The 23,225-nt window shown below is 39.1% G+C and overlaps 1 protein-coding gene across 1 annotated transcript; it reads left to right on the top strand.

The window, feature by feature from the left end:
• The first annotated feature begins 4,053 nt into the window (after window positions 1-4,053).
• On the top strand, window positions 4,054-22,995 carry DHRS7 (dehydrogenase/reductase 7). Its single transcript, XM_036279494.1, has 7 exons — window positions 4,054-4,246; window positions 12,335-12,487; window positions 14,958-15,064; window positions 15,749-15,988; window positions 18,235-18,357; window positions 19,763-19,978; window positions 22,461-22,995. Exons 1-7 carry the CDS (start codon window positions 4,114-4,116, stop codon window positions 22,503-22,505), a joined length of 1,017 nt encoding a protein of 338 aa, XP_036135387.1. The 5' UTR covers window positions 4,054-4,113; the 3' UTR covers window positions 22,506-22,995.
• Window positions 22,996-23,225: the final 230 nt, after the last annotated feature.

The following is a 23,225-nucleotide window of genomic DNA, read 5'->3' as shown; positions in this document are numbered from 1 at the left end:
AATGACAGTTTCACTTCCTCCTTTCCAATTTGGATCCCTTTTATTTTTTCTTCTTGTCTGATTGCTGTGGCTAAGACTTCCAATACTATGTTAAATAAGAGTGGCGAAAGTGGGCATCCTTGTCTTGTTCCTGTTCTTAAGGGAAATGCTTTTAATTTTTGCCCATTGAGTATGATGTTGGCTGTAGGTCTTTCATATATGGCCTTTATTATTTCAAGATATGATTCCTCTATTCCCACATTGCTGAGCGTTTTTATCAGAAATGGATGCTGCATTTTGTCAAATGCTTTTTCAGCATCTATTGATATGATAATGTGGTTTTTATTCTTCATTTTGTTTATGTGGTATATCACATTTATTGATTTGCGAATATTGTATCAGCCTTGCATCCCTGGGATGAATCCCACTCGGTCATGGTGAATAATTTTTTTGATGTATTGCTGGATTCTATTTGCTAGTATTTTGTTCAGGATTTTGGCATCCATGTTCATCAGGGATATTGGCCTGTAGTTTTCTTTGTTTGTAGTGTCCTTTTCTGGTTTTGGAATTAGAATTATGCTGGCCTCATAAGACAAGTTTGGATGTCTTCCTTCTTGTTGAATTTTTTGAAATAGTTTGAGGAGAATGGGTGTTAGTTCTTTTTTGAATGTTCGGTAAAACTCCCCCGTGAAGCCATCCGAGCTGAGGCTTTAGTTTTCTGGGAGAGTCTTGATTACATCTTCAATTTCCTTAGTTGTTATTGGTCTGTTCAAGTTTTCTATCTTTTCCCAGTCCAGTTTTTAGAGACTATGTGTTTCTAGAAATTTTTCCATTTTGCTTAGATTGTTGAGTTTCTTGCCATATAATTGTTCATAATATTTGTTAATGATCTTTTGTATTTATGTGGTGTCAGTTGTTACTTCTCCTCTTTCATTTCTGATTTTGTGTATTTGGGTTCTCTCTGTTTCTTGGTGAGTCTAGCTATGAGTCCATCAATCTTGTTTATTTTTTTAAAAAACTAGCTCTTTGTTTCATCGATCCTTTGAATTATTTTTTTGGTTTCTATGTCATTTATTTTTGCTTTGATCTTTACTATTTTCTTCCTTCTATTTGCTGTGGAATTTTCTTTCTGTTTGCTTTCTAGTTCTTTAAGTTGTGAAATTAGATAGTCTATTAGAAATTTTTCTTGTTTCATGAGGTAGGCCTGTAGTACTATGAACTTCCCTCTCAGAACTGCTTTCGCTGCATTCGATGACATTCTTATACACCAATAATGAGTTCACAGAAAGAGAAATGAAAAAAACAATCTCATTTACCATTGTGGCAAAAAAATTAAGATACCTGGCAATAACCTTAACCAAAGAAATAAAGGACCTATTCACAGAAAACTACAGGATATTAAAAAAAGAAACAGAGGAGGATATAAATAAGTGGAAGCATATACCTTGTCCATGGATTGACAGAATTAATATCATTAAAATGTCTATCCTACCCAAAGCAATGTATAGATTCAATGCAATCCCCATCAAAATACCAACGACATACTTCACAGAACTAGAACAAATACTTCAAAAGTTCACATGGAACCAAAAAGACCCCAAATAGCCACAGCAATCTTGAAAAAGAAGAACAAAGTAGGAGGGATCACAATACCGAATATCAGGTTATACTACAAAGCTACTCTAATCAAAACAGCCTAATACTGGCACAAGAACAGGAATATAGGTTAATGGAACAGGACAGAGAACCCAGAAATTTATCTGAGACATTATGCTCAATTATTATTTGACAAAGGTGGCAAGAGCATACAATGGAGTAAAGACAGCCTCTTTAATAAATGGTGTTGGGAAAATTGGACAGCTACATGCAATAGAATGAAACTAGACCACCAACTTACACCATACACAAGAATAAACTCAAAATGGATAAAAGACTTAAATGTGACTTGTGTATCCATAAAATCCTAGGAGAAAATGTAGGCAACAAAATTTCATACATCACATGCAGCAGAATTTTCACTGATACAACACCTAAGTCAAGAAAAACAAAGGAAAACATTAATACATGGGACTACATCAAACTATAAAGCTTCTGCACAGCAAAAGAAACAACCACCAAAATGGAAAGGCAACCCAATATATGGGAGAGCATAACTGCCAATGATACATCAGATAAGGGGTTAATTTCCAAAATATATAGAGTACTTATACAACTCAACAAAAGGAAGACAAAGAACCCAATTAAAAAATGGGCAGAGGACCTAAATAGACACCTCTCCAAACAGGACATACAAATGGCCAAGAGACATAAGAAGAAATGCTCAACATCACTAATCATCAGAGAGATGCAAATTAAAACGACTATGAGGTATCACCTCACACCTGTTAGAATGGCTGCATCAACAAATCATCAAACAACAAGGGCTGGTGAGGGTGTGGAGAACAAGGGACTCTAGCACACTGAAGGTGGGAATGCAGACTGGTGTAGCCACTATGGAAAACAATATGGTGTTTCCTCAAAAAATTAAAAATTGAACTGCCATTTGACCCAGTGATCCCACTTCTAGGAATATACCCTATGAAACCTGAAACACCAATCAGAAAGAATATATGTACCCCCATGTTTGTAGCAACACTATTTACAATAGCTAAGATCTAGAAACAGCCCAAGTGTCCATCAGTAGAGGACTGGATAAAAAAGCTGTGGTACATATACACAATGGAGTACAGTACAGCTGTAAGAAAGGAATATCTCTTATCCTTTGAGACGACATGGAGGGACCTGGAGAGCATTATGCTAAGTGAAATAAGCCAATCAGAGAAAGACAAATAGCACATGATCTCACTTATTTGTGGAATATAATGAACAAAATAAGCTGATGAACAAAATAGACCCAGAGATTTGGAAAGGAGTATGGTTCAGACTAACAAACCTGAGGAGGGGGGCAAAGGGCGGGGGGGAGATAAACCAAAGAACTTATTATATACATATATGCATAACCAATGTACACAGACAACAATCCTTTGGGGGGGGTCAGGATCAGGAGGAGGATGTCTAAGGGGGAAAAAGGAGAAACATCTGTAACAAAAATAAATTAATAAAAAATTATAATAATGGAAACAATGAATAATTAATAATAACAACTAATAGTAATAATTACAAAGGAATGAATTACTGTGTTTGAGCCACTGTGCCCAATACAGGCTCTTTCTCATTTAAATCATCCTCCATATTGTTTGTGTACACAGCTAAGGACATGATTTCATCAGGGTCACCAAGGGTGCAGTTACAAACTTACTTTAAGTGGGTTGGCTCAGGTCCCCAGTCTGAGCTCCTAGCGCTAGCACTCATGGGCAGTCATGGCCGAAGCTGCACTTTCTTGTCCAGCAATGAGGCAAAAGTCATTTGCAAGGTGCTTTCCAAATTTAAGTTTACACTGGGCCAGTTTAACTCAGAGGCTGGGTTAAATCCGTGGGGGTTGGATCAATTTTATTGTTTGTTGGATTCATCTAATTAAAGAAGTAAAACTAGGAGGAGTCCGCGTCCTTAGGCTGAAATATTTGTGCTCTTCCTGTTGACACAACTAGGGCCTTGAAAAGTCCTCAAAACTGCTAAAGAATCATTTTTTAAAAAATCCTCCCCAGAGGACATTTTTGCACTTATCTTCAGATAAAGCGGGAAGGAGAGAGGGAAACGTCCATCTGAGAGAGACACATCCACTGGTTATCACCCACACGCCCCTAACCAGGCTGGGGACAAACTGCAACCGAGTTACCTGCCTTTAGCGGGAACCAAACCCGGGTGTCTTTGGTCCACGGGCTGACGTTCTAACCGCTGAGCCAAACCAGCCAGGACTAAAAAATCGGTTTTGATACTACAAACCCATGCCTCTCATTCCTTACTGCAACCCTTAATTGGGCAAACACGCAGGCAGAATTTATGCAGCAAATGGGGGGGCACGCCCACGCGCACAGCAGGGAGGAGGGGCTAGCGAAGGTTGTGAGAGTCTGGGCGGAGCCTAGCGCGGGGCTTGAGGGCGGGTGGGCGGGGCGGCAGCAGCACTGATCCCTGAGCAATTCTGCGTGGCTGGGTGCGGTCTGCCTTCCTCCCGTGGAGCCGGCGCGTGCGGCCGCAATGAGCTGGGACTTGCTGCTCTGGCTGCTGGCGCTGTGTGTACCGCTCGCGTTCGTGGTGCAGCTGGTGCGCTTCTTGAGGGCTGATGGCGACCTGACCCTGCTGTGGGCCGAGTGGCAGGGGCGACGTCCAGGTGAGGACCCTTAGGTGCCCCTCGGGAGTGGGAGGCCGGGCCCCTTGCAGCCGAGTCTGCGCTGCCCTAGCCTCTCTCTGGGTGGCATGGAGCTTCGGTGTCGCAAGGCTGAGCCTTTTCCAGCGGCTGCGGGTGGGGGAGGAAGAGGCGATTCCGCCTCTGTCTTTTGTACTGCTCGTCTGGACTTGCCTGGTCGCCAAAGTAAGAGAGTGCTGGAATGGACCGGCCCCCTGCGGACCCTAAGGTCCGGATCCCAAGGATTCTGGTGCGTGTGGGAGGACCGTACTCTGAGAAATAATGCCGCATCCCCCTGGTTTGTAAGGGAGACCCCTCTTGACAGGAGCCACGATTTCTACTTGCTGAAGTTGTTTTCCACCAGTTCTGACTGTCCCCGGGTTTTGAAATGGTAAAATGTGAGATTGTCAAAGGAAAGAAGTTCTGAACCTCTGTATATTTAAGAAAAAAAGTTTTTATTTGGGCCAAATTGAGGACATGTCCGAGAGGAGAACTCCAATAAGCCTTAAAACAGTGCTCTGACTTGGAAGATTGAGGACTACTTATATAGGTAGAGGGATAAGCGAGAAATACATACATTTCCAAGAGCAACAGTTTTGCTTCAGGTGGAAAGGACGTACAGCACAGATTAAGGGTGGGTCATCCTCCATGACATAGGCGAATCTGAAAATAAAGTTTGGAAACATTTATTCTTCAAGGCGACTTTTATCAGGATGCAGAAAGAACAGTTACTGCTTTCTATAATCATTTATTTTTCATGTTGAAACTGTTGAAAAGTATACATGATTAATCTCATGGAATATGTATGCCTAGAAAGGAATTTGAAAGGCTCTATATTCTCCTTTGGCTACTGATATTTAGTTAGATCAGTTAAAACATCCTTTCTTTTGCCACATAATCTGGAGTTCTCCACCTGTTTTACTGATTGGAATAGTACAAGTTGAACTCTGCCCTCATGCCATATCGCATGGGGGAGGAAAGTCTCCGCGTCCCCAACACTGTTGGGGGAAAAGTCTGCAGAGTTAGCTCTCTCCAGGCACCAGACTCTCCCTTCACTGAAGCTTCATCAGACTCTTTGCTTTACATCCCAGTCTTCAAAGACACAAATTCAAGGCTTGGTTTTTACCTTCCTGTACTCTTTTCTTACCAAGTACAGGCCTATCCAGAGATTTGAGTTATTCATAAGAATTATCATTATTTTTTTCTGTTAATCCTACAGGGGAAGATCTGTAGCATTTCACAGAGGAGGCGGCCTGGAAGGAATGATGAGTATGACTTCCCAAGTTTTAGGGAAATCATATTGCAAGCATAGTGGCAATTTACAATAAAAAATGTGTGAAATTCATTTACATCATGAGATAAGATGTTCAGAGAATAAAATAGTTCAGCATGACTGCCCCTGGGATGTGTATTTCTGGGTCAGGGCTTGGGTCATGCTGTGGAAATTAAGCCTGAAAGGAGAAAACCCCTCCTGAAGCTGTGAGGAATATGAAGGACCTTAATCTGGATTAGATCATAGGAGGTCAAGACTGTAAGCAGTGAAAACCAGAGCTATTGCCATTATTACATGTGAATTTATAAAAACTGGAAATAAGCCAGAGGTTGTGGATAGATATAGAGGTAGGGAAGAATTTGAGAGAAACTTAAAAAGGCAAAATCAATGGGATTTTGTGACTAACTAGAAAGAGGCGGGAGGGAGAAGGGATGTTGGAATTTTCACTTGTTTCTAGGCTGGGAAACAAAATCTGTGGTTTTGAAATGCAGAAGTGAACAGAAAGTAAACAGACTAATCCAGAAGGCCACTTGAATACCATTAACTAGAGATTTGTAACAGGTCTGTTGGGCAGACAGAATCGATTCCTTGGCTTCCTGAGGTTTTTCCCTGCTCTTGTGCCAGCCATCTAAAAAAAAAAAAAAAAAAGTATAACTCTGAAAAGAACTGAATTGGCATTTTGCCTGGAGTAAAGATCATCTTTGGCGTCCTAAGGGGGCATTCTTCCTGTCCCACTTGTATCTATGCCCTGCTGAATATTTGCTGATTGTTTACTAAACACATTCTATGTGCTAAGCAGTGTGCTTGGCCCTTTACACATATGACCTTTATTTTTTACAAAGGACTTGTACAAAGTAGGCTTTGCTAATCTTATCTTCCAGGTAGGGAAACTAATATTCAGAGAAATTTAATGACCTACCCAAAGTTAGGCTTTGGATCCATAAGGGCTAGGGGAAGTGTTTTTTCTGGACCAAGTTTCCTGTGTGAAAAGATTCATCATGTGAGGTTTACTTGGAAATGAGAGCTACTCTGCTCTCAACATGGGGCCAGGAGAGAAGGGAAGCAGTTTTCCTTCTGTGATGGGTGGAAATTGGTTCTTGGAGATTGAAAAAATATCTTAGAGGGTACACTGTTTTGTGTCCCTCCAAAACTCAGCCTTGCCCAACAAAATCTTATTCTTTAGTATTTAATTTCTCTCATTTGGGGGGGGGGAGGGGACAGAGTATAATGTGCAACACTGACATTATTGAGTTCATGGAGAATACACTACACATATGCAAGGTCAGTGCTGTAGAACTATGGCAAACTGGCAGACTATGGCTGTGACTGGCAGACTCTCTCTTGTCAGTTTGCTCCATCTCAGACGGAATACATGGGCCTACTGGCTGCTTTGTGGATATTTGTGTTTGTTCCTCAGGGTTTTTGTGTAAACTTGGACTTTGAAAAGTACATAAAAATAGTTTATATTTTGTTATTTAATTTTACACAAATTATTCAACCCTTAATTTTGTCAAGCACTGAAAAGGAAAAGTGTTGACAATACGTAGCAGCTATTTAAATTACAAGTTATTTTCACATATCAAGCAAAAGTTAAAAGTTAAAGTTACTAAACATAAATATTAAGAAATTTATGTAATTTTTTCAATGTTTTAATTTTGCTGGTAAAATAACAATGTTGGAGGATTTAATATACATTTAATTACATTGTTTTATGTAGTTATATAATTTGCTAACTTGCATATGTATTTTGATATGTTACCATTTATCTAAGTAAAAGTTATTCAACAGCCCTGGCCAATTTGGCTCAGCAGTTAGAGCGTCCGCCTGCGGTCCGGAGAGATCCGGGTTCGGTTCCCGCTAAGGGCACGTACCTCGGTTGCAGTTTGTCCCCAGCCCTGGTTGGCTGTGCGGGTGGCAGCCACTCGATGTGTCCCTTTCACATCGATGTTTCCCTCTCTCTCTCTCTTCCTATCTCTCCCTCCCACTCTATCTGTACAAAAAATGGAAAAACATCCTCGGGTGAGGATAAAAAAAAAAAAAAAAAGTTATTCAACAGCCCTGCCGGTATGGCTCAGTGGTTGAGCGTCTACCCATGCACCAAGAAGTTGCCAGTTCGATTCCCAGTCAGGGCACATGCCCAGGTTGTGGGCCAAATCCCCAGTCGGGGGCATGCAGGAGGCGGCCAGTTGATGTTCTCTTTCACTGATGTTTCTATCTCTCTCTCCCTCTCCCTTCCTCTCTCTCTAAAATCAATAAAGAAAAAAATATTTTTAATAAATAAATAAAAGTTATTCAGCAAATACAGATGTAAAGTTAAGTTAAAAGCATTTAATTTTTAAATTTAGCCATTCTGATGGAAGAGTAAACTTTATAGAACTTATGTATAAAGCTCAGATATATGTACGGTACATAAACAGATATATACTATATTAGTGGAATTAAAATTCTGTGGGGGTGGTTATTAGGAGAAAACATGACATAAAGAACTCCTGGGGGTGGGGTGATAATGACAAAAGTTAGAGGAACACAGGGACAGATGCGGGCTCCAAAACGGCCCAGACTGGAAAGCTGGGCAGACTCTATTAAGGTGAAAAAAAATTATCCTAATATCCTTTGGAGATTCATTATCTTTTTGTTACTTGAAAAATAAACACTACCCTCCCATAAGAGAAAATTAGAAATTCTCAAGGTTACATGGTGTAAAGTAAAGCTCTTTCCCAGCCTCGTCCCCCACCTACCCAGTATATTGCCCTGGAGGCCACCGCTATTTCCCACCTTTTATGTACTCTTCCAGGGAAATTCTCTGTGTTTCCAAGCATATATCTCACATAATGACATTTAAAGGTCACTAATTTTAGATGCTGCACGATGATCCAGAAAAGAATCTGTGGCACAAGTCCAGAGTAGGGAAAGTCTCAACAGCAGCACATGTGAGGAAGACTCAGGTTTTAGTTGACAGTAACCTCATTATGAGTCAACTGTGAAGTGAATGCCAGAAATTAGGCAAGCGTGGAGATATTTAGTGTCTTGAAGCAACAAACTGCAAACAACAGATGTCTTCTATAACCTGTGTCAGTCTCTGTGCTGGGCACTGGGGACACAGCAGTGACTGATCCAGCCACTGCCCAGGCCCTCACACAACCTGCCTACTGGGGGACAAGGGAAGCAATTTAGCCATCTCACCCTGCTCCGAATCGTACAGAACCCGTGGGAATCCTGTATCCTGCTCTGGCCAGCTCCTTCAATAGGGACATTGACCAACTAGAGCTTGTGCAGAGGGGTGTGAGCAGAAGAGTGGGAAACCTGATGCCATGTCATCTGAGGGAATGTAGCAGAAATTGGATGTGTTTATGTGTTTAGCCTTAGAGAAGCAACAGAGGAGAGGACTTAGAGAGGACATAACAGCTGTCTTCGAATAAGTGAAGGATTGTCATGTGCAAGACAAGCTTGATTTATTCTTTCTGATGCCACAGGGCATTGGATACTGCCAGGTAGAAGTTAAATGTACATCGTATGAGTATAAGAATCCTTGAACTCTTTGAATGATTAGACTGGTCCAAAAAAGGAGCAAGTTCCTCAGAGGTAACTAGCTTCTTCCTATGAGGAAATTAAGTAGAGACTAGTCCACCTGAAGAGAGAATTCTCAAACTGGGTTTGGGATTGCACTATACGTTTCCTTCCAACTTTGAGAATCTGCTTTCAGAGGCTTTTTAGGGAGGCCACTGTGTGTGCCCGATTCTTTGGAATTGGTAAACAAAAGTTGATGCTAAAGAAAAAAAAAAGATTTTCTTCTCCAGGAAGGTGGCAGAATTGTAGGTGTACTAAGGTAAATATTAGCCTGGGTTTTCCTCATTGGATTTAAATAATATTTGCATATTAGGGTAAAAATGAAATCTTTGTTAGTCCTATGCTAGTTAGTAAATAGTTACAAACACACTATATTTACCTTAGAGTCTGAGTATTGCAGAACTTTGGAACAATGAGTAGTTGATGAATGAATAAATGACACTCTGAATGTACGTTTTGCTATTCTTGAGAAAGTCCTTCAGGACGGTGGCTCAATTGTGCCTTTCCATAAAAACATGTCATGATGGGAAAGCACTGTAGCCTAGACACGGTATTTGGGATGTTTCCATCCTTAGTTCAGATATTTACATGGAACCTCTTTCCCGAGGACAAGTTGCTTTTTCTTGAATGGCTAAGAAACAGTTGGGTTTTAAAATACTGATCATATTAAAATGTGGGCACCATAGGCCAGTGGTCAGAGTGTGGGCTTTGGAGCTAGATATACCTGGGCTCATATCCCAGCTCTGCTAGGGCTCTTGGGTGTTTATTCGACAGTTATTTATATTACAGTGTGCTAGGCACTGAGGACATAGCAAGGAACAAGGTGGACAGGGTCTCAGCCTTAAGGGAGTTTATAGTCTAGGTAAATTAATTTCTGTAAATCTCAGTTTCCTTTTTTTTTTTTTATAAAATTGAGATAATTCTTATTTCATAAGGTTGTTGTGAGGGTTTTAATAAGGTTATGCATTTAAACACATAGGAAGTAATTAAAAAAATGTTAAGTCATTATAATTAGTAACCCCATTTCCCTGGCTGGAGAAATTGAAACACACAAATTAGTGAGTGAATATCTTATGTTTTGCTTCCAAAACGTCTTTTTATTAAATAATTTTAGCAATAATTACAATTGACATTTTATTAAACACGGTATGTGTCAGACACTGCTCTGAGAACTCTACATGTTTTAACTCATTCCTCTCAACAGTTCTGTGGAGGAGTTTTTGTTATTAATCCCATTTTCCAGTTGTAGAAAATTAAGGCTCTGGGTTCTCACACAGGAGCATTTCACTGCTATGTGTGGGGGAGCTGGGATTTGAACTCTGGCAGTTTCTAGAGCTCAGACTGTCCACCTGACAGGTTGTAGAATCACTTAATGAAATCAGTAAACTAGATTCCTGATTTTTAACTTTTCTAATTGAAAACCAGAAATGTATATGGTAAGTGGTACCTGGTTTGCTATTTTTAATAAATAGCACATATTTTAATTAACAAGGCACATAGGAACGTTGCATCACAGTGACTCTATGATTTCAGATAGAAGGTGGCTATCATCTCCTGCAGTGCAAATAAGTGTTTTCATTGGACAGGAGAATAAAGCACACCTCATTGTGTTATTACTGCAACATTTTTACAATCTTTAAAATAATATTTTTATTAATTAATTTTTGTTATAGATGATTCTCCTTTTTCCCCCATTGACACCCTCCTCCCGACATGCCCCCCCCCCCAGCATTGTTGTCTATGTCCACTGGTTACATATACACGCATATAAGTTCTGTGGTGTAACTCTTCCGTCCCCCCACTCCCCTCTTCTGAGGTTTGTCAGTCTCTACCCCATATCCATGTCTCTGGGTCCATTCAGTTCATCAGTTTGTTTTGTTCATTATATTCCACAAATAAGTGAGATCATGTGATATGTATTTGTCTTTCTCTGATTGGCTTATTTCACTTAGCATAATACTCTCCAAGTCCCTCCATGTCGTCTCAAATGATAAGAGATTTTTCTTTCTTACAGCTGCATAGTACTCCATGGTGTACATGCACCACAGCTTTTTTATCCACTCATCTACTGATGGACACTTGGGCTGTTTCCAGTTCTTAGCAATTGTACATAATTCTGCTATGAACACAGGGGTACATATATTCTTTCTGATTGGTGTTTCAGGCTTCTTAGAGTATATACCTAGAAGTGGGATCACTGGGTCAAATGGAAGATCAATTTTTAATTTTTTGAGCAAACACCATATAGATTTCCATAGTGGCTGCCCCAGTCTGCATTCCCACCAGCAGTGCACTAGAGTCCCCTTTTCTCCACACCCTCGCCAACACTTGTTTGATGATTTGTTGATGGCAGCCACATTTTTACAGTCTTTAACAAGAACATAAACTGGGCAAGCAGAATCCATTTCATCTTACTGTCATATACATTTCACAAGGGGTAAACTACCAAGTTCTCCTAAGATGAAAGTACAGGCATGTGGGGAACATTTTTACCAAATGGCCTTTATGTGATAGGCATCATATACGATTGACAGATGGGGAAAACGTGCCTTTAAAAGTCCAGGAATGGTTCCACCATGCCATAGAGTAGAACTTAGCATATTCAGATCCATTATCAGTACCTCCATTGCAAGAAATTGGAATATTAGAATTGAAAAGTAGATGGGACCTTTAGTGATCATCTTATCTGAATCCCTCATTTTATGGAGAAGGAAAGTGAGAAAGTGAGTCGAGGCAGACTTTCTATTTACTTAGCCTTTTCCTCCATCAGATTTATAGATACGTAGAGCCTTGAAGTCAGACCATGGAGTTATAAGGCTTACCTTGAAGTAAAGTCTGGAAAACTCACCCAAGAATCTGGAATACACAAAATGAGTTGATAATTGTTAATATGTATTCAGGCTTTTAAAAATTTTTATTGGGTAGGAGTTGTTTTCTTAGGATATTTAATTTAAAAATTTGAATCACTTTGAAGTATGATGATCATATAAAAGAGCACGTAGTTAATACATACAACTTGATGAGTTTGGGGATAAGTAAACACCTGTGAGACCATCACCACAATCAAGGCCATAAACAGGATATTTAAAATGTTAAGTTCCACACATTATATCTTCATAATTAGTGGCATTGTTTAAAACACTTTTTTTTTTTTTTTTGGCTAATCATTGGATATTATATGGGTGTAATTCTAGCTTATTTTCTCCCTTCAATCCTCACTTTTTTCTCAATAGAATGGGAACTGACTGACATGGTGGTGTGGGTGACCGGAGCATCAAGTGGGATCGGTGAAGAGCTGGTTTACCAGCTGTCTAAACTAGGAGTTTCTCTGGTGCTGTCAGCCAGAAGAGTGCATGAACTGGAAAGGGTGAAAAGAAGATGCCTTGGTAAGTAAATCTAAAACAGCAGCACTGCTTCCTAGAAATAAATCAGAATCCAAACCCAAATACAGTTTGGGGAATTTCAGTGGTAAGAGTAGGATTTTCCAGGGCAGTACACTCTGGTTCCACATGCTCCAAGTGTTTTGACCCAAATCCTCTTCCTTTTGTCATCTCTTAATTAGCTGCCGTTGCCATTTTCTTCCCTTTTTCTACTATCTTTCTACTTTTTTTTTTTTTTTTTGCACTACCTCTTGGCATTAGGGAATGACCAGCAATTCTCTCAAATGTTGGTGAGTTTTTAGTAACCAAATAAATGCTTTATATTTTTGTCTTAAAGAAGAAATAGTTTGGTTAAGTATGACATACATGATGTAAACATAAAAATTTAATAGAAAGAATCCTGACCTATGTTGTTGAAATGTCAGTTATTGAAATCCTATGGAATAGTATAAGCTTTTTGTTATAAAGGATGAAAGAACAGGAATTAAGTTTAAAGGGAATTAAGTTTAAGAAAATACAACTTGAGCTCTGGCTGGTTTGGCTCAGCAGTTACAACATCGGCCCGAGGACCAGAGAGGCCTGGGTTCGGTTCCCACTAAGGGCATGTACCTTGGTTGCAGTTTGTCCTCGGCCCCAGTTGGGGTCATGTGGGTGGCAGCCAATGTGTCTTTCTCACGTCGATGTTTCTCTGTCTCTCTCTCTTCCTCCCTCTCTCCCTCCCGCTCTGTCTGGAGATAAATGCAAAAATGTCCTTGGGTGAGGATAAAAAAAAATGCACTTGAGATATTTTTTATATTAATATATAGGGCATCAATGTTTATTTTTGTTTGAGTTTTAGTATAGTTATGTTCACATTGAAAGCAGTCTTAAATAATAAAGTTATTATTTCTCATGGACATTTATTATCTAAACTGAACCAGTTTCGAATATTCCAGCAGACCACTTTTTTGGTCACCTACCTGTCATTCTTCAGAAATCTTCCTTTTCATTTTGCTGATGGAACTGACCACACAGAAATAAAAGTTAGCTGCCAAAACCACAAGGGCTCTTCCATGATAGTGCTTTCAAAGGCCACCTGTGTTCCCGCCCTGGGCCATTTCTGTGGAAGTTGCTCCTCCAGTGTTGAGACTTGCAACCCCTGTACTGGCAGAGATGAACTGGATCAGCATGTCTTAGTTGGAATGAGGCTGATGGTTTTCCTTTTATCTGTCAGACAACCGGTGCAAACTTTTCTCTTTTAAAACAGTTCACATCTCACAATTTACTCCTTTGCCCATTAAGACTTTATGTACCTTATAGTTTCTCTACTTGCTTATTTTTTTTATTGGCATTACTTGTATTCCAAGGTTAGAGTTCAAGAGAATTAGTTGCAATTTTTTTTTTTATGAACAGAAATAAAAAGGTCCATTACAGTGCAACATGTTTCTTGGTTGCGAATTCCAGGATTTTGTACTTTTCCTTGTTTGCCTCCTGGGATCCTTAGCCTCTGGAAGGAAGCTTCTATATGTCGTGTCACTGGAGGGCTCTGAGCTTTTTACTGATTTTAAGCATAAACTTTGTTTTTCAATGTGTGTAAAAGAACAATAACTGCCCTGGCCAGTTTGCTTAGTGGTTAGAGCATCAGCCCGTGGACCAGAGAGTACTGGGTTCAGGGTTCAGTTCCTGCTAAGGGCATGTACCTCGGTTGCGGTTTGTCCCCGGCCCCTGTTGGGGTCATGTGGGTGGCAGCCACTTGATGTGTCTCTCACATTGATGCTTCTCTCTCTCTCTTCTTCCCTCTCTCCTTCCCACTCTATCTGAAGGTAAATGGAAAAAATAAATAAATAAAAAGAGCAATAATTTTGTGAACCTATAATAAAACAAAAGTACCTATGGACTTTAAAGAAATTGCTCCAGCCCTGGACAGTTTGCTCAGTGGTTAGAGCGTTGGCCTGTGGTCCAGAGAGACCTGGGTTCAGTTCCCGCTAAGGGCACATACCTCGGTTGCAGATTGTCCCCTGCCCTGGTTGGGTCGTGTGGGAGGCAGCCACTTGATGTGTCCCTTTCATGTCGATGTTTCTCTCTCTGTTTCTTCCTCCCTCTCCCTCCCACTCCATCTGAACAAAAAATGGAAAAATGTCCTCGGGTGAGGATAAAAAGAAAAAAAGAAATTGCTCCAAAATTTTGGCTTTTATTTTTAGTGTGTAGTATAATCTTGATTTCTTCTAGAGTCTGTTCCAATGTTAGACTGTTTATATATAAGTCGAAGAGAGACATTTTGTTTCCTGGGTACCCAGCCAGCTTTTTGTCCAATAAGATGTTACCACATTACCACCAGTCTTCTTGATCACGGAGAAACTCTTCTACAGGGCTACTCAGAAATGACTTTGTTGCCAAGTCTGGTTGTAGGATGGGTATTAAACTTAACACAGGTAGCAAGGAATTTCAATGAATTATTGCATGACTTCCACACTAATTTGTAAGTGTCTTTATTTAGAGAATGGCAATTTAAAAGGAAAAGATATACTTGTTTTGCCGCTTGACCTGACTGACATAAGTTCACATGAAGTGGCTACCAAAGCGGTTCTCCAGGAATTTGGTAAAGTAAGTAGCACTTTGAATTGATATGTTTTGCTTTGAAGTAGCTGCAAGAGATTCCCACGTGGTGCTATCATTAAAAGAGCTTGAAGCAAATGGGTCAGTGCAGTGAGACCAAGGCCCATGAGTTGGGCCTCTTAATCTCTGAGTCTTTGCCTTTGTGAAATTAGTACTTTTCATACCTTAACAAGTACTAACTCTTCCATGTGGAACAAAAGAAGCTAAAAATTCAGTGCTTTTATTTTTATGACATTTACTACTTTTCTTTCTTTAAAAATATGTTTTTATTGATTTTTTTTAGAAAGAGGAAGGGGGAGAGATAGAAACATCAGTGAGAGAGAAATATTGATGGGCTGCCTCCTGCACGTTCCCCACTGGGGATCGAGCCTGCAACCCAGGCATGTGCCCTGAGCGGGAATAAAACCAGGACTTGTCAGTCCATGGGAGGACGCTCAATCCATTGAGCCACAATGGCCAGGTGACACTTACTACTTTTCATAAAGGGTCACCTAAAATAGGAATTTAATTCCATATGTGAATTCTGTTTTTTATTTTATATTTTTATTACTGGCTTCTGGAAAGACACCATTCTGTTCCAATAATTCTTCAGTTAACACTATAAGCAATGATCCCTATCAGTCTGTCTACAGGTCTTCACCAAAGTGTCCCTTTTCTAATTTTATTGACTAGATTGATATTTTGGTCAACAATGGTGGAAGATCCCAGCGTTCTCTGTGTGCGGAAACTAGCCTGGATGTCTACAAGGAGCTAATAGATCTTAACTACTTAGGGACAGTGTCCTTGACAAAGTGTGTTCTGCCTCATATGATCGAGAGGAAGCAAGGAAAGATTGTTACTGTGAACAGCCTCATGGGTATCTTCTCTGCGCCCCTTTCTAGTGGATATTGTGCAAGCAAACATGCTCTTCGGGTAAGGCTGCTCAAAATAACTTTGATGGAACTGACCTAAATGTACATGTGGGATATGGCCATCACTGCAAGAGGTGATAGAAATGGGCAGTGATGTAGAGAGACATAGAAAAAGACCTTTGATAGATGACATCACCGGGAAATGCTGAAAAAGACTTGAGCCTCACATGCCTCTTTCTAATTTAACAAACATGTACTGAGCACCTGCACTGTGTCATACACTGCAGCAAATCCAGGGGGTACAAAGATGCTGAGATATGGTCCCTGCCCTCAAGAATTGTATAGTCTAGTCAACATGTCACCCTTCACCTTCTCCTCATTTCTACCGCATATTCATAGCAAGTTTGGGGTCTACCCCTCACTTCTTTACATACTTCAGGAAGTAGTCTTCCTCCCTCTTTCTGTGATTTCTTTTTCTTTTCCCCTTGTAGGTGGAATTTATCTTACCTGGTCTAAATATATAAGCATGTCAGAAATAGGAACTATCCACTAGATGATTAGCCCTGAACTTCATATCCCTTGCTAGGACTAGCTTTGACTCTGTTTACTTTGGGTACATTGGAAGAAGAAAGTCTAGTCAATGCAGAGGCTAGGAGAAGAGCTTGATTTAGTTTGCTTAACTTATGAGATGTGAATATTAGAAACGAATGAATTTTTAATGTTGGCTAAGAGTGGATATGAAGAAATGTTATTAAACTATAACATGGAACAAATTAAATCATAAGGCCAAGAGGAGAAGAGTGATTAAAGGAGACACATGATTTATAATTAATGCTGTTGAAGGTCAGTTTATATAGAACGTTTCACTGTTGGAATAATATGACGAATAGCTGAATGATCATCAGTTTCATGAAAATTTGAAGCTTTGGTTCCTTAGGACATCCTTTCTGTTGTGAAAAGAAGACAGTTGAAGAGAGTGATGAAATGGAATGCTACACGAATGATTTCCTCATAGCTGGTAATAAAGGGTATCAGTCACTTCCTGCAGAGCAGTTGGGCAAGCCTTAGGCTGGTAGGTGAGGGAAGGTGGCTACCCCATCTGTTTGTCACCATGTATCTCATAAGACATACAGGATGCTTTCAGTCAAACACATTATGAGTCGTCTGGCCTGCCCTCAAAGATTCACTGTTTTATTACAGGATTTGATCCTCTGACACAATGTGGCACATTGAGACTCTAGTTACTTGTAACATTAGCTGAACACTGAAACCAGAAGGCTCTTTGAAGGACACATTTCCTTTTCCAATGCCCAGCAAGCTATAGAGTGAACTTGTTTATCAATGAAAAGTTCACATGCGATACTAGGTGTGATTTCAAACAAGGAGAGGTTTTAGTGTCTGATGTGTTGGTTCTCATGGCGTCTGTCCTCTCTCCTCTCTGCTACAGAGGGGCAGAAAGTTAAGGGTATGGGAGTTCATTTATGTAGAAAGCCTTTTTCCTGTTCATCTGAATAGGCACTGTATTAGTTTCTGACAGAATGAATTCTCATAGGCCCTGTGTTCGTTAGGGGTCAGCATTAAGGGCTGGTAACTAAAATTGTTGGATCATAAATAAATGTACCCTGGGTTAACTATGTAGGCTTTTCAGTAGTTGACTTGGCTTATAACAATGTAGTCTTGGGTCATTTCCTAAATTAGGGAAAGTAGATGTTTACTCCCTGTTTGGTTTAGAATTGGCAAGTATCTTTAAGTCTAGAGGGTCTTACTGCCCAGGAAAGATCAATGTTAGCTGAAACTAATTGTCTGTTAAAATAATAATAAGTAGAAAAAGTTGAATTCTTTCTTGTTGAGAGGTTCTGTTGAGTACTGATCCCTCTTACTCCCTCTGGCCCCAATATTGGCACTTGAGACCACTTTGAGGGATAAAAAGAAAACAAATCTGAGAACATGTGCCCCTTTGGCGATATAGGGATTGGTCTAAGGAGGTCTATCAGAATCTCCAGGGGGTAGTTTTTCACCTAACCAGAGCTTCCCTACCATAAAAATCACTGATGGCACGATCCATTCATACCCAGAAAGAGCTGAGAATGCTATTCTTGATTTCCTCCAGTCTTATGGTTAAAAATGCCTAATAAGATTGCACAATTACATTTCCTGTTATTTATTCAGGCATTTCAGAACATATGTTTGTAATGTGCTCCTGCTGTCCTTCACAAATAGTTGAAGAAAAGTAATTTCATGCTAATAGTAAACATGAGATATGTCTGTATTTATTTTCTTTTTTCTTTTTATTTTTTGGCCTAATAGGGTTTTTTTAATGGCCTCCGAACTGAACTTGCCACCTACCCAGGTATCCTAGTTTCTAACATTTTCCCAGGACCTGTGCAATCAAATATTGTGAAGAATGCCTTAACTAATGATGCCACACAGGTAAAACTTCTAGTTGGGATATACTTTGAATGCTTTAGTAGTCATATATTGGTTTGGTATCACTGTGCCTCAGGGTTTTCATGTTAGAACTGCTTATGACTTATTTACAAATCTTAACTCGTGGCATTAGGAAAATTGTTAAGGTTAGCTGATAGTGCTTTCACAGCTAGTTTTAATAAAGGCTAAAGAAATTGCTGAGATACTACTGGTAAGTAATCTATTATGTGATTTAAAAAACCCAGTTTTTATCAATTCACAATTACAGCAATACTGAAAGATTCTGTGTGGCTGAATTTTAGTATATTAAACTTACTGGGATTTTTTTTTTTTCTTTATTGATTTTAGAGAGAGAGAAAGGGAGAGGGAGAGAGGGATAGAAACATTGATGAGAGAGAACATTGATTGGCTGCCTTCTGCATGCTCCCCACTGGCGATTTGGCCCACAACCTGGGCATGTGCCCTGACTGGGATTCAAACCGGTGACCTCTTGGTGAATGGGTCGACACTCAACCACTGAGCCACACTAGCTGGGCTAAACTTACTGGGCTTTTAAAAAGGAATCACAGTGAAGGAGCTTAGAAAAAGACTTGTTGCATTGTGATAATTTTAGACTAGCCTCACCCAGGCCTGTGCTGCCCTCAGCTCAGATTACACATAGTGGTTTATCAAATGAATAGCAAATGTCTCATGAAGAATCTAGTGTCACTCAATAATACAAAATCCCTTTAAAGACCGTGAAATTGTCCCTCTCCATTAAGATCTGTTTCTACTGAGACATAAATCTGTATATGCTTCTGTGTAAATGTTCACAGATATTTATATTTTCACACTTCTGTGGAAGCTCTAAGGTGAAATAGCATAATCATCTAGTTATAGGACTCAAAGGACTTGAAATGGTTATTATAGTGATCTGTGTGAGCACAGATGAGTTACTACCTTTCTGGACCTCAGGTGGCTTATTTATAGAATGGTAGTAGTTTAACTGGGTTAACAGTACCAGATTTGTTCACTGCCAAGAAACTGCTTTTATATTTTTCCTCCATTTTACCTCCATTGACCCTATGTTTTCTAGAATTTCATTTGTTAAATGTATGTATTAATTTGCTTAAATATTTTTATTACTAAAATGATATATAATTATCATTAAGTACATTATGATGATACAATTTGAATAAACAACAACCTTCATCTTTTAGTTAGCCTGCACTGTCTTATCTGGTAAGTGTATGATTCCTATTAGGCTTTTTGAAATATTAGAGACACCTATTAGTACCTATGGGGTCATAAGGGCCATGAGGTCACATTGAAAAGTCACTCAACTTCTGGGTTCTTTCTAGCTTAAAAGTTCTGTGAAATACCTTGAATAAATACTCACCATTCACTTAATTTTTAAAAAATTTCTTAGACTTTATGTAATGTTGGAGACCAGTCCTACAAGATGGCAACCAGTCGTTGTGTGCGGCTGATACTAATCAGCATGGCCAATGACTTGAAAGAAGTGTGGATCGCAGATCAACCTTTTTTGTCAGTGGCATATTTGTGGCAATATACCCCAACCTGGGCCATGTGGCTAACAAACAAATTAGGGAAGAAAAGGATTGAGAACTTTAAGAATGGTCTGGTAAGAACAATTTATACATTTCTTAATACACATCAATCTTTAGGAAAGTATGAAATTTTCTAGTGCTTAAAAACTTTTCTTACTAACCTCTACTAATCTCATGCTATCAATACAAAACATATAAAAAGTATTCTATCCCCCAGGCATATCTATTGGTTTATTATAAATTACTATTGGTCTTGGAGAAAGAAGCTTTCTAATCAGATCAAAGGTGGCCATTTTTCCTTCTACATTTACTGTTTGACCAGTGTATGTGCCAAATGCCCTTAGTCCTCACAAACTCCTGCTCATCCTATAAGTCTCAGCTCTGGTGTCAACTCCTTGGGTTGATACCTGACCTCCCACCTCACTTCTCCCCAGAACTCCGTGAACCTCAGCCCTGTGCCTACCTCTGTTAAAGCACTTACTGGACTGCTAAACTAATGCACTCTCGCTGTGTGATGCTGGGCCTTGACTTGATCCAGAAGCACTCTGCACATCTGAGATGTGCCTAAGTCCAGGTCCAAGAAAATATGCTGATCACTCATTATTTTGGAAAAGTGAGGAATATAAACTATTTCTGAGATTATTCTGACCATCAAAAGAGTTTAATGCAGAAACAGCACAGGAAACTTTGTAAGGAGTTAAGCCAAAAATTATAGATATTATCCCACAAAAAGTTATTTCGGTAGATGGTTTTATTGTTGAAGTATTTCAGTGATACTACCTTCTTTTAGAAATAAGTTAGTAGGGATTATATAAAGAGAATTCTAAAATTGGACCATGCCATATGTATTATTATATAACCTACCACTAAGCAATCCATGATTTGTTAGACATTTAATTTGCTTCAACTTTTTGCAGGACAGTAACAATGAATTAGTGAAAAAGCAAAAATGCTTAAAACAAAATGCTTAAAGAGACTTAAAAGTTATAAAATTTTCATGCTACATTAACCCATCCAGAGCTTGAAAAATCACGAAGGTGGGGGACTATACTCTTTCTACCAACTTGTACTATGGACCAGTTTGCTTTGGGCCAAATCATTTCTAAGTGTTTTGGTAATTCTGGGGCTTGGTAGTGTAGGATGGTTTAAAAGGTGAGCTTCATTCAAAGATTATATCTGGGTTTTAAATTTGGAGTACAGCTGATATAGTGATATTGTACCCACTGATGGATAAGAGTCCAGAGGGAAAGGCCACCTTACTGAGAGGTGACATAGCATCCTGGTGCCAGGTTACATGGGTTGAAATCCCAGCTCTACCCTATTCAGTCCCATGACCTCAGGCAAGTTACTTCTCTATAAGTCAATGTCCCCATGTACAAAATGGAGATTAATGATGACAATAGCATCTAGTCATAGGATTGTCATAGGGATTAATGAGTTAGTACATGGAAAACTCTTAAAACACACCATGGAGTTTCAGTTCCACTACAGCAGATGTTATTTTGTTGTATGTACACAATATCTAACTGTAAAATATAAACAGCACTCAGTAAATCCAGCATTTGATTACATCTAATTTTTGCTAACGATGACGGTCTTTCTCTTTCTACCACTGTCTTTAATATATGGCTCATTACATGGCCTTAATGCTTCATCACTTTTTAAAATGATAAACTGGGCATCATTTCATTTCCCAGCACCATTTCTGAGATATCATACTTCATTCCTCACACAAACCATAGAAACTATAAAAAATTGTTTCTCACTTTTTTTACTTCTCTCCTCCCAGTTTCTTTCCTCATTATTTTCTATTATGTATGTATGTGTGTGTGTGTGTGTGTGTATATATATATATACACACATATATATATATATATATATATATATTCATCTCCTTATTATGATTTGCTTATAAGTAAGTTAAGAGAATGCTAATATAGCTTTATCCCAAACTAAATGTTCTTGGTGACAATGCTTGAATTTGTTTCTCTCCATTAGGCTAGGAACAGTACATCTGGAACTTTGATGAATCATTATTTTTAGAGATAGAGAACAATAGCTGCATTGAATTTGTGTTTTATTTTTGTCTTAGTACAAATTCTTGGAAGTAGTAAATGCACATCTTCCCAAATAAAATGTCACATGAGTAAGTTGCCTTGTTTTACATTTTAAGCAATATACTAAAAGTTCACAAACCATTTAAGAGTTATCTGTCAAATATTTTAATTCTAAATATTCTGAATCTTTGGAATTACGAAGGCAAGTCAGTGTAGGTATGATATGCTGCTCCAGAGAGTAATAATAGAGACTTCAGCATTTGTAAAAGGACACGAGCAGATGCTTACCGGTGATAGAGGAGGTAATGATGGTAAGCCCATTCTGTAGATCTAGAATTTTAGCTGTTATTTTTATTCTACTCTAAGCATTTGCCCAGGTTTTATAAGGATCCTCAACAGCGAATCATACTTATATAGCTCCTTAAAACAGAAGTAATTGTCAAAAATTGGGGTAAATATAAGGAGGGGCTGATTTGTGTTACTGTCACTTTTTTTGCAGGATGCAGATTCTTACTTTAAAATCAGGAAGACAAAGCACGACTGACAAAGCACTTGCATTTTCAAGCCACCGGAGGGAGAAATTGAAAACAAGAAAATCGCCCTCTTCTTGTGCAGAAAAGACTAACTTGTGATTTTACTTCTTACTAGATATAACTTTCAACATGTAATAAACAACAAATAAAAGATTGCCATGAATCTTGCAGTAAAGATGGTGATACATACTACATTCTTGGATAAAAGAGCATTTTAACATACTTTAGCATTTATGCTTAAAATCGAGGTTAGCAAAATGTGAATAAAAGAATTACAGTAATCCATTTAATGTAAACATATGGAATATTACACGAAGCTTAAAAGGTCTGAGCGGCGGGAGATCACATCCACAACACAAGGCCAATGTAGAGCAAAATAGCTTTATTGCATATGTCTGGGTGCAGGTGTGCTGAGCTGAGACGAGCTCAGCATTGAACTTTTTTTGCTCTCTGGCTTATATAGATACAAACTACGGAAACTAGAAAAAAAAAAAAAAAAAACTACATTAAGAAAAACCCCACATTCTCTTGGCGCCACTTTTTGGTGCGAGGGCCGATACAAGCTGTCTCAGAGGTAAGGGAGGAGTCTACTTCAGCAGAGGTTAGGGCCATCATTAATCTTTCTTTTTATGGTCCCTCCAAGTGTTCCAAAGCCACCATTAACTCCTTATCTTTATGTCTCCGCTGGGTTTCAGTCCCAGAGTTTTTTAGAAAACTGCTCGGTGTTTACG

This window comes from Molossus molossus, unplaced genomic scaffold (genome assembly GCF_014108415.1).
Source record: "Molossus molossus isolate mMolMol1 unplaced genomic scaffold, mMolMol1.p scaffold_m16_p_1, whole genome shotgun sequence".
NCBI lineage: Eukaryota > Metazoa > Chordata > Mammalia > Chiroptera > Molossidae > Molossus > Molossus molossus.
This window is presented reverse-complemented; position numbering and strand designations above follow the sequence as displayed.

Bases quoted from the DNA above. Each gene is read 5' to 3' on its own strand.
- DHRS7 (XM_036279494.1), top strand. From the start codon at position 4,114: ATGAGCTGGGACTTGCTGCTCTGGCTGCTGGCGCTGTGTGTACCGCTC. The intron at 15,065-15,748 runs GTAAGTAGCACT...TTTATTGACTAG, and splicing joins TTCTCCAGGAATTTGGTAAA to ATTGATATTTTGGTCAACAA. The intron at 19,979-22,460 runs GTAAGAACAATT...CTTTTTTTGCAG, and splicing joins AGAACTTTAAGAATGGTCTG to GATGCAGATTCTTACTTTAA.